This window comes from Myotis daubentonii, chromosome 11 (genome assembly GCF_963259705.1).
Source record: "Myotis daubentonii chromosome 11, mMyoDau2.1, whole genome shotgun sequence".
NCBI classification, from domain to species: Eukaryota; Metazoa; Chordata; class Mammalia; order Chiroptera; family Vespertilionidae; genus Myotis; species Myotis daubentonii.
The window spans coordinates 3,666,036-3,679,357 of NC_081850.1; the positions used below are offsets into that span (position 1 = coordinate 3,666,036).

At 49.2% G+C, this 13,322-nt stretch overlaps 1 protein-coding gene across 2 annotated transcripts in view; it reads left to right on the forward strand.

The window, feature by feature from the left end:
• ROR2 (receptor tyrosine kinase like orphan receptor 2) overlaps positions 1–13,322 on the forward strand; it is a 196,399-nt gene that overhangs the window by 1,549 nt on the left and 181,528 nt on the right. Inside the window, exon 2 of one of the 2 annotated variants that reach the window (XM_059656325.1) lies at positions 11,366–12,249. The exons of the other annotated variant lie outside the window; for it this stretch is intronic. Within the exon in view, the coding sequence (XP_059512308.1) occupies positions 12,174–12,249 (76 nt within the window). The 5' untranslated portion in view covers positions 11,366–12,173. The remainder of the gene's footprint in view (positions 1–11,365; positions 12,250–13,322) is intronic. 2 annotated transcript variants of the gene reach the window in all.

The following is a 13,322-nucleotide window of genomic DNA, read 5'->3' on the forward strand; positions in this document are numbered from 1 at the left end:
TCCGTCGGACACGCCTGGTCCCTGGACGGGCGAAGCGGGTGCGGTAGCGTGGTCTCTCAAACGTCCCCGCTCGCGGCGCGCGGCGAACTGGCGAGTAACGCGCTCCATTCGCAGTCAGTTTGAGGCTCAGACATCCCTGTGCCCGCTAGGACGCTTCTCCCTTTCGAGTGGGGGGTTCCTTTGCGGCGCTGCTGGCTGGCTGGGTGGGTGTGGGTGTGGGTGTGGGTGTGGGTGTGGGTGTGGGACCGACTCCGGGACGCCAGGTGCGGGGCGTGGGACGCCAGGGGGCGGGAGTGTGCGGGGCGGGGGGCTTCGTTGCTTTTGCGGGGGCGGGGGCGGGCTCAGGGCTGGAGGGGGGCGTGTGGGAAAGGGCGATAAGGCTGCTGCTTACATCAAAGTTGTAACTAGAACGGGAAAGTGGCTCGCGTTTCGGGCGCCGTGGTTTCCTCGTTTCCAGTTGAGTTTAAGAAATCTCTGAGGAACGAAGCAATCCTGTGTCATTTTCGCTAACTTTTGAATCCTGTGTGGAGGCAATTTTATTTTTCCAGTAATATAATAGTAGGCTCTCTTGGGGGAGGGAATAGGAAAGCTTAAACAGCTTTCTCTCCTGGAATTAGCTGAAAATTCAAATATGGTCATATTCAAAATATGAATCAGTTTTACGATTACAGGAGATTTGGGTTTTTGGCATCTTTTCTGCTGTGACGATGAATCCATATAATTTGAGTGTGTTTTGTACACGAAAAGTAAGTTACTGTGTAAGAACATTGGAAGGTTATGTGAAAAGGATTTAGAAGTTCTTCTCTCCCTTCCCATGGAAGGCTCTGCTCCAAGGAGACAAATCCCTGACTGGGGACTGTGCTCCCCGCTTCGGCGGATGAGCTGGGAGGGGGGTTTCGGGGTCGCCCTCTCCCCATTTGACAGTGAAGTGTTTACTTCTGGCCCGGATCCCTGGCGTGATGGTCATAATAAACAATGATAGTGACCCACTTGGAAGTAAATGAAAACATCTTGAATCAGACTTCGTGGAGAAAGAACAGTTTTTATGTATGCAGCAAGGCAACATGTTTTTCTTATTATGGCTGTGTACCAAGCGAAGAAGCAGCGCGTTGGAAATGTTTCAGTGTTTAATGGCGAGAGCGAGTTTAACCCTCCCGTCTGCGGGATAAAGAATGCCATCCTGAGGCTGAGCACTGCCCATCTGTGCGACATCCGGTCTCAGCTCTCGGCCAAGCAGGGGGGGACTGGGGGGGCTGCTGGGGCTGAACTTCCCATGAGTGCGTGCTGGTTAGAGCACTCCCGAATTCTGCTTCTTTTGCATGCAAAAAGCAACGTCGGCCCAGAAGTGCTCATTTACGGGGTAGGTTTTGGTGACAGTGACCTGCAGATTTTGGGGGCACCCTGGAGTAACACTTCTGTTTTTAGTGGTAAACCTTCCTATTGTTTGGTTAAAGGGCAGCTCTAATTGGTGCTTGTAAGTCATTGTTTGTTAGGGTGTGGCTTGCCTTGTTTTACCCTCGGAGACAGGTAAGCCTGGCAGAGTTGGAATTTTCCCCTGACCTTTTTTGGGGAAATCTTTTCCCTGAGATCAATGGAATGAAAATGCCGGAGTAGGGGAGCAGCCTGTCTGACAGGGAGGGAAGATGAATCCCCTAAAGCCAGGTTTCAGCGGGAGAAGTGGCATTCCTTTAAAATGCATTCCAGGGGAGGCCAGGATGTGGAAAATCATCATTATCATTGGAATGGAACTGGGTGTGAAAGGCTGGGCCTCCTCTCAGAGCCCGACCAGTCTGATTAGGCACAGGAAATTTGTGTGCTCTAGTGCTGCCCCGGGGAGCTCTAATTACACTAATTCCAAGTGTAGTCAGGGCAAAGAAAGTGGGCTACGAAGTGTCACCCCTCCCCCCAGGTTCATCACCGTCTTCCAATGCCCGCGGCCTTTGGGTGTTTATCTGGTCCGTTTCCTGGGAACCTGGAGGGGGGCCCCACCCCCAAGCTGGTGGTTACCACGTGGAGAAGGGCTGGACTAAGGGGGTTTACCTGCTGTGGCTCCAGCAGGAGGGGTGCCTTACAGGCCGTGACTGTTCCTGGTGAAGAGAGTGAAGATGGTAACTCTAGGCATTAAGGTGTCTCCTTTTTCGGAGACGGCAGTGACCAGCAGGGGATCCCTTGAATACCATGCCCGGGAGGTTTCAGAGTGCGGGGGCAGCACTTGGCAGAGGGCGCATTCCGTGCGGTGAAGTCCGCGTTTTGTGCGGCCAATAGCATTTTCATGAAGGGCTCTTTGGGCTGAAAGGACTGCTTCTGGAAACCGCTTCCCCGGGAGCCTTCCTGGGGCCTTGGTTTCGGCGGGTTGATGGCAGCACTGCACCAGAGTCAGTTCAGCACACAGTGAGGGCAGCTGGAGTTTTGAAGTGAAAATCAGAGCAAAACAAGGAGCTTGGCCCATTAATTATGGCTGCACCGACTGGTTTGCACCAGCCTCCTCCTTCTAGTGTGTGTATAGTTGGTTTGATGGAGCAGTTTGCCAAATTGGAAATAAGGGTGAGATGGCACTGGTTCAATGTGCATTTGTCATAAAATATGTCTGGGGTGTGATCTGCTTACAATCATATTAACAGAGTGGCCAAGGAATGGCTGAACAATGCTGGACAATTTCAGAAAGCTTTTCAGAAATTGGGAATTGTGTTGGTGTGGTTAGCTCCATTGTTGGGATTTTTGGCTTTTTTTTTTTTTTTTGTAACTTTTATCTCTGAAAGAATAAAAGAATTCAAAGCCAAAGGGAAGGAAATAATTACAGAAAAATCTAGCCTAATTGGAATAAGTGGCTCACCCTCTGCGAAGTCTTAAGTTCCAGGGGGAGGTAGTGTGTGTCTGTGTCGTTGGAATGAGCTTCAGTAAGCACCCTGTCAAGCTTGAGATGTTATCTGGGGAGAAGTATCTGCTTTTTCAAGTCCCCGGGAGTGGGGGAGGGTTTCCCAACCCTTAAATGCTCCCTCACAATGGTTTCCACACCCCCCCCTCCTGGAGGGCCAGCTAACCAGCCTGCAGCTAACTTGTGGAAGTCCTCCCTGCAGACTTGTGCGGTGGACTGTGGCCGCCACCAGGCACATATAGCTGTTTAGGTTAAAGTTAATTAAGCTGAACGAACCAGTTGCATTTCTTTAGTTGCCTGTGGCAGTTGGCTGACATCGCTGCTGAAGCTCTGTCCGCCACCACTCTTGTCACTGTTGCTTCAGGGACATCTCCTAAAATTGGAAGCAAGGAGGGACTTCCCGATGTTTGCTTAGAGTTTTGTTTGTTGATTGTGGGAGATTTGAAGGAAAAAATGAACTGGATTAACTCTGATCTGTGGGACCAGAGGGCCCTGCTGGTGTGATGACCAAGGCCAGGAAAGCTGAGCTATAGGGAATGAGTAGGGTGGGGGGTCCCTGAGGAACGGGGTGGGGACAGAAGAGTTCCATCTAGAATGTGAGCAGCCACAAATGGCACTCTAGAGGGGGCAGGCAGGGAGAGAGGAAGCTTCAGGCACAATTTCTGGGTCACATCCACCTTGGTAAAGCCCGCCTTGTAGCCCTGTCAATCATAGAGTGTTATTTTGTGTTTTTGACACGTATAGAACATTGGGAAATAACATTTGGAAATTGGGAATTTTCTTTCTGACAGTGAAATAGCACCCAGATCACCATATCATCAACTTTTATAACATGGGGCTGGTTTCCAGAGCAATTTAAAATAGTGAAAAATCGAGCACCACAATAATTCTATGGGAAGAGATGGTGACCAGGTGCGCGCTTGTCTTAAAGAAGTGAGGGGCGGGTGGAGGACAGGATTGGAGAGATGGCTGGTTGTACATCTGCTTATTTTTAAAAAAGAAACATAAAGGAGAAACCAGAAAGTGACGTCAATACTCATCTTCATTAATGCATATGCATGATATACATTATTGGGTATATGCATAAGGGGATCCTGTTAACCACTTTTAAGTGCACAACGCAGTGGCATTCAGTGTATTCACATTGTCCTGCCACCATCACCACAACCGTCTCCAGAACTTTTCTCTTCTTCCCAAACTGAAACTGTCCCCGTTAAACACGAATTCCTAGTCCCTCTCCCCTGACCCACGGCACCGCGCCCCCCCCCCCCCCCCCGCCATTTTCTGTCTGTGTGAGTTTGACTACTCTGGGCACCTCAGAGAGAGTGGAGTCACACTGTATTTGTTCATTTGTGCCTGGCTTTCCCTTAGCATAGTGTTTCCAGGGTTCATCTGTGCTGTAGCATGTGTCAGTCCTTAACTTGTTAAAGGCTGAATAGTATTCCATTGTGTACGTACACACATCTCTCACACACCATATGTGTAGCACATTTTGTTTTTCCATCTGTTGGCAGATGTTTGGATTGTTTCCACCTTTTGGGTATTGTGAGTAATGCTGTTATAAGGTGTCTGTTTGAATCCTGCTTTCAGTCTTTTGGGTATATACACAGAAGTAAAATTGCTGGATTATATGGTAATTCTATTTTTAATTTTTTAAAAATATATTTTATTGATTTTTTACGGAGAGGAAGGGAGAGGGATACAGAGTTAGAAACATCGATGAGAGAGAAACATCGACCAGCCTCCTCCTGCACACCCCCCACTGGGGATGTGCCTGCAACCAAGGTACATGCCCTTGACCGGAATCGAACCCGGGACCCTTGAGTCCGCAGGCTGATGCTCTATCCACTGAGCCAAACCGATCAGGGCTATTTTTAATTTTTTGAGGAGCCACCATACTGCCAACACTTGTTATTTTCTGTTTTATTGATAACAGCCACAGTGAGTGTGAGGTGCTATCTCATTGTGGTTTTGATTTGCATTTCTTTAGTGACGAGTGATGTTGAGCATATTTTTGCATCAGCTGTATGTATTTCATGACCAACTATATATATAAAAGTCTAAGCAACCATTACGACCAAACAACCGGAACGACTGGAATGACTGGAGCGATCAGACGACTGGCCGGTAGCTATGATGCGCACTGACCCAGACCTTACTGCTGGGGCCCTGACAGCCCCGAATCTGGTTCACCTGCACCCCGGACCCAGACAGAAGGGAGGAGGGAGCCTGATTCCTTAGGGAATTGGCTGTTGGTTAGCTTGCTGTTGGGACCACCCTCCTGCGGTCCCTCCCTGTGGCAGGCTGACCGCCCCTGATCAGCCTGGATTGCTGGCTAGGCCGAGGGACCCCACCCATGCAAGAATTCGTACACCGGGCCTCTAGTTTGTATATATTCTTGGAGAAGTGTCTCCAGATCCTTTGCCCATTTTTAAATCAGATATTTTTGGTTGAGTTATAGGACTTCTATATATTCTGGATATTAACTCCTTATTAGATAAATGATTTGTACATATTTTCTGTGGGCTGCTTTTCTACTCTGTTGATAATGTCCTTTGATGCACAAAAAGTATTTAATTTTAATGAATCCAATTTATCTATTATTTTCTTGTTTTATCTGTGCTTTTGGTGTCACATCCAAGAAATAATCACTTAGTCCAAACTCATGAAGTGTCCCCCCCCCCCCCATGTTTTCTTCTAAAAGTTTCATAGTTTTAGCTCTTGTGTTTAGGTCCTTAGTTTATTTTGAGTTAATTTTTGTATATGGTGTTAGGTAAGGATCCAACTTCATTCTTTTGCATGTGGATGTCCAGTTTTCCCAGCATCCTTTGTTGAAAAGACTGTTCTTTCTTCCTTGACTTGTTTTAGCACCTTTGTCATTTGCCACAGATGTACCGTTTATCCGTGGGCTCGCTATTGCATTGGTCTGTGTGTCTGTCCTTATGCCACTTTTTTGATTACTGTAGCTTTGTGAGGTATGCTTTGAAATCAGAAGTTTGAATCCTTCAACTTTTTCTTTTTCTAGGTTGTTTTGACTATTTGGGAGCCCTTAAAACGCCATATGAATGTTAGGGAGGATTTTCTATGTCTGCAGAAACGTCATTGGGATTTTGGTAAGGATGGCACTGAACCCGTCGATGGCTTTGCCTCGTATGGGCATCTTCACAAGTCTTCTCGCCCACAGACATGATGTCTGTGCATTTAGATCTTTACTTTCTCTCAGTGTTTTGTAGTTTTCAGTGTACAGATCTCTCACCCACTTCATTAGATTTGTTCCTAGGTATAGTTTTCTTTTTGATGTTATTGTGAGTGGAAATGTTTTCTCAATTTCCTTTTCAGATTGTTCTTTGTTAATGTATAGCAAGCAATGCAACTGATTTATTTTGTTTTTAATTAACAGGTCTGGCTAGGAAAGAATTCAAAGCCAAGGCCCAAACTGTAAGAGGACATTTACTGGGTAAATCACAGAGATATAAAAAGTAATTCATAAAAGAAGTGGGCTTAGGAAACAGGTTATAGAGGTAAAAGAAGGGTTCTAGGAGCCTGAGAGTGAGGAAGCTAATGGTAACTGCAGAAGCAGACTCTCACGGTTAGCGGTCGCTGACCGGTGGTCCCTGGAGCACTAGTGGTCCGTGAAGTCCGAAAGGTTGGCGACCACTGCTCATGGCGACACAAACCAGCAAGCCTAGATGGAGGCGCTTCTTCCCCCTCCCCTTTTTCCCTCCCCCTTCTCCCCTTTCCCCCCCTCCCCTCCTCCCCCCTCCCTCTTCCCTTTCCTTAGAATATGCTGATTTTAGAGAGGAAGAGAGAGATTGAGAGATTGAGAGGGAGAGAGGGAGAGAGAGAGAGAGAGAGAGAGAGAGAGAGAGAGAGAGAGAAACATTGATGTGAGAGAAACATTGATCAGCTGGATTGAACCTACAATTTAGGTATGTGTGAGGAAATACTCACCTGTCTGAATTCAAAGGATGGACTTGGAGACAGAAAATATGGCGAAAATGAGACTTCTAATAATATAGTCTCGAGAATGGGTGTCTTTGGTGACAGGCACAAGGTGATTTTATCCTATTAGGTAGCAAGGCGATATTGATCCTATTGCCCGTGAGTCCCTCCTATAGTTCCTCATTGGCTGAGTACTGTGGAGTTTACAGCCTATCCCCACAACACCTAGGTCTTGTTGTCTCCTGTTGGGTTATTTAAAAAAATGGGCTGAGGCTTTTTCTAGTTGCCCCCATCTCCCTTTGTGCAGAGTGGGATTGCAGGGGGGCCTGTGCTCCATCGAGGACTCGCCGATGGCATCATTGGAGCCTCTGGTAAAACTGCATGTGGACGCATGTTATGCAAAAGCGTCTCCAAGTTTACGCTCCTGCGTGTATTCTTTGCACAGAGGTTCTGCTGAGCAGGTTCTTGCTCTTAGGAAGTGCACCCAGGTGTTCCGGGGGGAAGGGCGTGACCTCTGCAGTCTCCTCTGAGAGAGTGCAGAATAAAGACGGGGCGAGGGGTTTCTGGGTCCCGCCTCCCTCGGGACTCTGGTCCTGGGTCTCACGTGATTTCGTGCGCTGGGCCCCTAGTTTTAAAATAAAGAACTTAAAGTTTTGAATGGTACAAATGTGTGACTGTAGCCAGTGGAGTTAATAATAGAGTTTAGTGAATTCTCTTAGAAGAAAGACTCAAATGGTTATACTTTTATTGGAAACTAGAGGCCCAGTGCACAAAAATTTGTGCACTGGGGGGGGGGGGAGAAGGGGGTCCCTCAGCCCGGCCTGTGCCCTCTCGCAGTCTGGGACCCCTTGGGAGATAACGCCCTGCTGTCTTAGGCCTGCTCCCGGGTGGCAGAGGGCAGGCCCAATCCCTAGGTGCAGCCCCTGGTCGGGCTCAGAGCAGGGCCGATGGGGGAGTTGGGGCACCGCCCCCTGTCATGCACAGAGCAGGGCGGATCGGGAGGTTGCGATGCCACCCTCAGTCACGCTCAGGGTAGGGCCGATTGGGGGGTTGGGGCACCGCCCCCTGTCATACTCAAGGCAGGGTTGATGGGGAGGTTGTGGCGCCACCCCCTGTCACTCACAGAGCAGGGCCAATCAGGGGGTTGGGGCGCTGCCCCCTGTCACGCACAGAGCAGGGCCCATCAGGGGGGTTGGGGCTCCTTACCTGTCACGCACAGAGTAGGGCCCATAGGGGAGTTGGGGCACTGCCCCCTGTCACACACAGAGCAGGGCCAATCAGGGGGTTGGGGCGCTGCCCTCTGTCACACACAGAGCAGGGCCGATCCGGGGATTTGGGCGCTGCCCCCTGTAACACTGATCCCGGTGCTGGGAGGCATATTACCCTTTTACTATATAGGATAGAGGTCTGGTGCATGGGTAGGGGCTGGCTGGTTTGCCCTGAAGGGTGTCCTGGATCAGGGTGGGGGTCCCCACTGGGGTGCCTGGCCAGCCTGGGTGAGGGGATGATGGCTGTTTGCAGCTGGTCATACACCCTTCAGGGTGGGGGTCCCCACTGGGGTGCCTGGCCAGTCTGGGTGAGGGGCTGAGGGCTATTTTCAGGCTGGCAGGTGACTGAAGCTCCCAACCGCTCCTTTTTTTCTTTTTCTTTTTTATTCTGGGCCAGCTTTAGCTCTGAGGCTCCAGCTCTTAGGCCTCCGATGCTGAAAGCAGGTTTCTGGCCTTTGTTTACCTTCTGTATTTGAAACAATGTTGCGATCCTGCTGGCTGAAGCCCGGCAGACTAAAGCAGGTTTCTGGGGTTTTGTTTAGCTTCTATATTTGTAACATAGTTGCTTAGAGTTGCAGCTCAGAGGCCGGCAGCGGCAGGCGGGGAAAGTTGGAGTCCTCCGTCACTGAAGCAAGCAAGCCTCATGTTCGCTTCCAGCTGCCTGGCTGCCGGCCACCATCTTGGCTGGCAGTTAATTTGCATATCGCCCTGATTAGCCAATGGGAAGGGTAGCGGTCGTACACCAATTACCATGTTTCTCTTTTATTAGATAGGATGGTGTCAGACCTCACACAGGGATGGGGAGGGTGGGGTCCACATGTCTTTGAGGACAGACAGCATTTGATGGATGGGACTGAGAATCACTGAATCTTAATCTTGTGTCTGGGTCACCAGAACTTCTCACACGTCTCCTTTGCCTTCTCTTCTGGAAGACGTCATGTAGATGTGAAGGTAGAGTGGTACTGCTTCCCCAGCCTCAGCAGGCACCAGGCCCGATAGGTCTGCACCATCCCCTGGCCCACTTGTGAGACCTAGACAGCCGTCAAGTTTTATCTGGAAACACTGCAGCACGACGGGTAAGAACTGGTTTCCACAAAAGCGCAATGCTGTTCTCACAGGCCTCACAGGCATGTGCCGGACACCCAGGCCTGCCCGCCTTTCACACTGGTCCCTTCAGGGCAGTGGGAGGCCAGGTGCACCCACGCGCCTTGGTTTTTATTGCCAGAACAGCCTTCAGTCAGACCCTGGGTTTTCCCTTGGGCCTGGGCTCTACATTCCAGCAGGTGCGGAGGCCCAGAGACCCTCCCCACTTGCAGGAGGGCTGAAGGGCTGCATAGGAGGGTCCCATAGAGCTCGACCTAATCCAGCTCTTCCAGGTCTCTTTATTCCGACCCCCTCTTTCCGGGTGTGCTCTACTGCCTCCGCCACCCCCACGAGAAGTGTTCTGCAGTGGCCCGTGGAGGGGTCATTCTCCCCCATTCTCGGGGCCCTGGACTTATTAAAACCAGGGGTCCTGAGGGGTAGAAAGGGAGGGAGGAAGGCATGGTAGCTTTCAGGTGCGTGCTGCCCCTCCCCCTTTGCCACAACAAAAGACTCAGGTTTGTGCTCTCTGTGGAGGGTTTGGCATCCCGCTTGGAAATTCAGATCGACGGATGGAGAGAACGTGTTCACAGCATACAAGACAGATGAAGGGGCTTTGTAAATAATTCATAATATGAGTAACAAAAATAAGTGCCCCAATTAAAAGAGGGACACAGGGTAGAGCAGGCAGTTTGCAGAACAAAAAGTACAAAAGGGCAAACATTGAGGAAGAGTTTGGGCTTATTAGGATTTAAGAAAGTGCAAGTTATAATAGAGTAACACCAGTGTTCTGAGTTTTGACGGCAAGCTAAGTGGAGGAGGAGGCGTGTGTCAGGGTGATGTGGGGAGCATGGCATTGTGGTATGTAGGTTGCCACTCTGAGGACAATTAGACATTGTCTGTTAACATTTAAAAACACATATTCTGTTGCCTGCTCTGAAAACAGCATATGTGCCCGGGGGCATGCTGCTCCCTGCTGCACTGTTTCTAATGGTGTGAAACTGGAAGTATTGGTCTGTCTTAAAGGGAACCCTAACCGGCTCCGTCTCAACTATGGATTATTATGCAACAACTAAATGAATTTGGAGACCTGTGGATGGCATCCACCAGAGGGAAATGTCAAAGAGAGATTTAGGGTGGGGAGAAGGTTGCAGAAGGATATGTGTTGCACAGGATTGATCTAAACAGTACCACCTCCTCGCCCATTTCTGTGGAGATACCTAAAGCAGCATATGGGAGAGAGTTAAGAGGATGTTGAGGTGGAAATATGATTGGAGCCGCCTTTCAGAATTTACAGTTTCATAGATATGAAGATACAGAGAACAAACTGATGTGCCAGAGGGGAGGGGCTTGGGTAAATGGATGGAAGAGGGGAAGGAGATGAAGATGTGAAAACTTCCAGTTATAAAATAAGTCACTGGCATGTAATGAACAGCACAGGGAATATAGTCAATAACTAATAACTGTGGTTATTAGATATTATTGACTGATGGTGACCACTTTATAAGGCATATAAACCCTGAACCACTATGTTATATACCTGAAACTAATACAATATGGTATGGTCAAAAGGTACAAGCTCTTATTTATAAGCTAGGTACTAACGATGCAATAGACAACATGATGACTGTTAGCACTGCTGTGATCGCTGGAAAGTTGTTAAGAGAGTTAATCCTAAGAGTTCTCATGACAGGGAAAATGGTTTTCTTTATTTGATTTTTTTTTTTATTGTATCTCTATGAGATGATGGATGCTAACTAAATGTACTGTGGTGATCATTTCACAATATATGTAATTCAAACTGTTGTGCGGTACATGTTAAGCTTATCAGTGATATACATCAATTATATCCCAGTAAAACTGGAAAAGAATTTTAAAAACCACCCTGAATTTACAGTTTCAAGTTTTTATGGCTTAAGTCATTACTTAATGACTTTGAAAAAATATGTTTTTTATTGATTTCAGAGAGGAAGGGAGAGGGAGGGGTAGAGAGATAGAAACTCAATGATGAGAGAAACAATGATTGGCCGGGGATCGAGCCTGCAGCCTGAGCCTGGGCCCTGACAGGGAATCAAACAGATGACCTCTTGGTGCCTGGACAGGGCTCAACCACTGAGCCACGCCGGCCAGGCGTACTTACTGACTTTTTACGAAGAGAATATGATACTGTTATAGACTGAATTGTGTTTCCTTCCTCCAGGAAAGATACGTTAGCGCTCTAACTGCCGGTACTTCAGAATGTGACCTTACTTGGAGAGGTCTTTACACGTTAAGACGAGGTCCCTGGGGACCCTGATCTAGTTTGACTGTGTCCTCACAGAAAGGGGGAAATGGGCACAGGGCCTGGCACGCACCGAGGGCAGACGATGTGAGGCCACAGAAGGCCGCCTGCAAGCAAGGAGGGAGGTCTCAGGAGACACCAGCCCTGCCCCTGATCTCCGACCTCCAGCTTCAGAACCCGGGCGTGAAGTGGCCGTCGTTTAAGCTGTCGTGGCTGTGGTGCTTTGTGAAGGCAGCCCTAGCTGACTCATACTTACAGGTCTACACTTACATGCATGCTAATCAGGTATTCTTTTTCTTTTTTTAAAAGGTCAGAGCAAGGCAACTTTATTGACTCATTTTGTAATGAAAGCAACAATGAAAAACACACTCAGAGCAGTAAGGCATTTCTCAAGCAGGGAAAAGTGAGGCTCCTTTCATAGCCTTTGCTAAAATGAGCAGTCTGAAAAGGGTAGAACGACAGAGAAGGTTAAAGACACTGTTGAGCTCATTTCTAAGACATCTGTAGGAAAAAGACAACCTTACTGGACTCTGAAAAGGAGACTTTCGCAGCAGAGACCTCTCCTTCATTGAAATGAGGTCTCACATCAAGGATTATCTTGGTAACAATGACTAGTTGACATTTCCGGGATGCCAGCTGTGGAAACGGCTTTTGTGGCTGGTTGAAGAGGCAGATTCCATAAGCGGTGGGAAGTCACCTCTAATTATATCAGGCTTGAGCCTTGACCATGGACTTGATTGGTGAACGGTTCACAGCAGGACCTCTACAAGCTACAAGCGCTGTTGGCAACTTGATCTTCACTGGTCTGTTGTCCATTCTTCCCTTTTGGTTTTTGTATTTTTTTTCTATTGATTTTATTTTTGGAGCATCTGCAAAGGAATTTGATAAAAAAAGGTTCCACTGCTAACCCCTTCTACCTTCTACACACATCACCCCCTTCTGGGACTTGTGTGTAGCTAACGGGCTGGGCCCAGGGCTGGGTAGAGCTCTCTGTGCACCCACGGTCTGGCATGGCGAGTCCATCCTGGAGAGCTTGGCATCAGAGGGTGTCCTTCCCTCGGGAGAGCTTTGGGCTGGCGGTGCTGCTGTGAACCGCGCTGGCCAGCCCTGGGTGGCCTCTGGGCACTTCTGTGCCGCCGGCCCCCTTTCCAGGCCTGCTCTTCAAGGGTCATTGGTCAGCCACCCACCTGCCTCTCCACCTTCCTCCCGCTGATTGCCTGGCTCTCGGGGGGGGGGGGGGGGGGGGAGTTGAGCCTCAGAGCAAGTGAGGTGGCCCCTCTGTGAGGGAGCTCCAAGATGCCAGGCTCCACCCAGCCTCGTTTCCCTCAGGGAAGCCTGGGGAACAACAGAAACAAAACCAAGGAGAGCAGACATGTTTGGGAGCTGGGATTGTGGGCTGCCAGCCTGTTCATTTACCTGGTCTGGGGGCCTTTGAAGCAGGAGGCCACTGGGCTCCTGGAAGGCCCGCCCAGTGGGAGGCTGGGGAAGTGCTACATGGAGAGGAAGCAGGCTCCCGGGGGCTGGCTAGGGAAGTGTATTTTTCTGTCCTTGGCACTTCCTTCACTTCTACCGTGTTTCCAAGCCCAGGCATAGCTCTCCACCAGCCGCAGGTTCCCATGGACAGAAAAAAGCATTGACCCGGGCTGGCCTAGGGGAGCTTTTGTGGAGATGGGGGCAGGGAGCATGGCCAGCTGCTCATAAGAGAGGCTGCTAGTGCAGGCACCTTTGGATGCTGGAGAGTGGGGTGTACATGGGTCACGCAGAGGGAAGAGTTAGGAATGGGTATACTAGCATATGTGGGTGTCAGCATGCACCCCACTGGCTCTCAGAACTGACTGGATGCTTTGGATCACAACGATATGGTGATTCTGATATG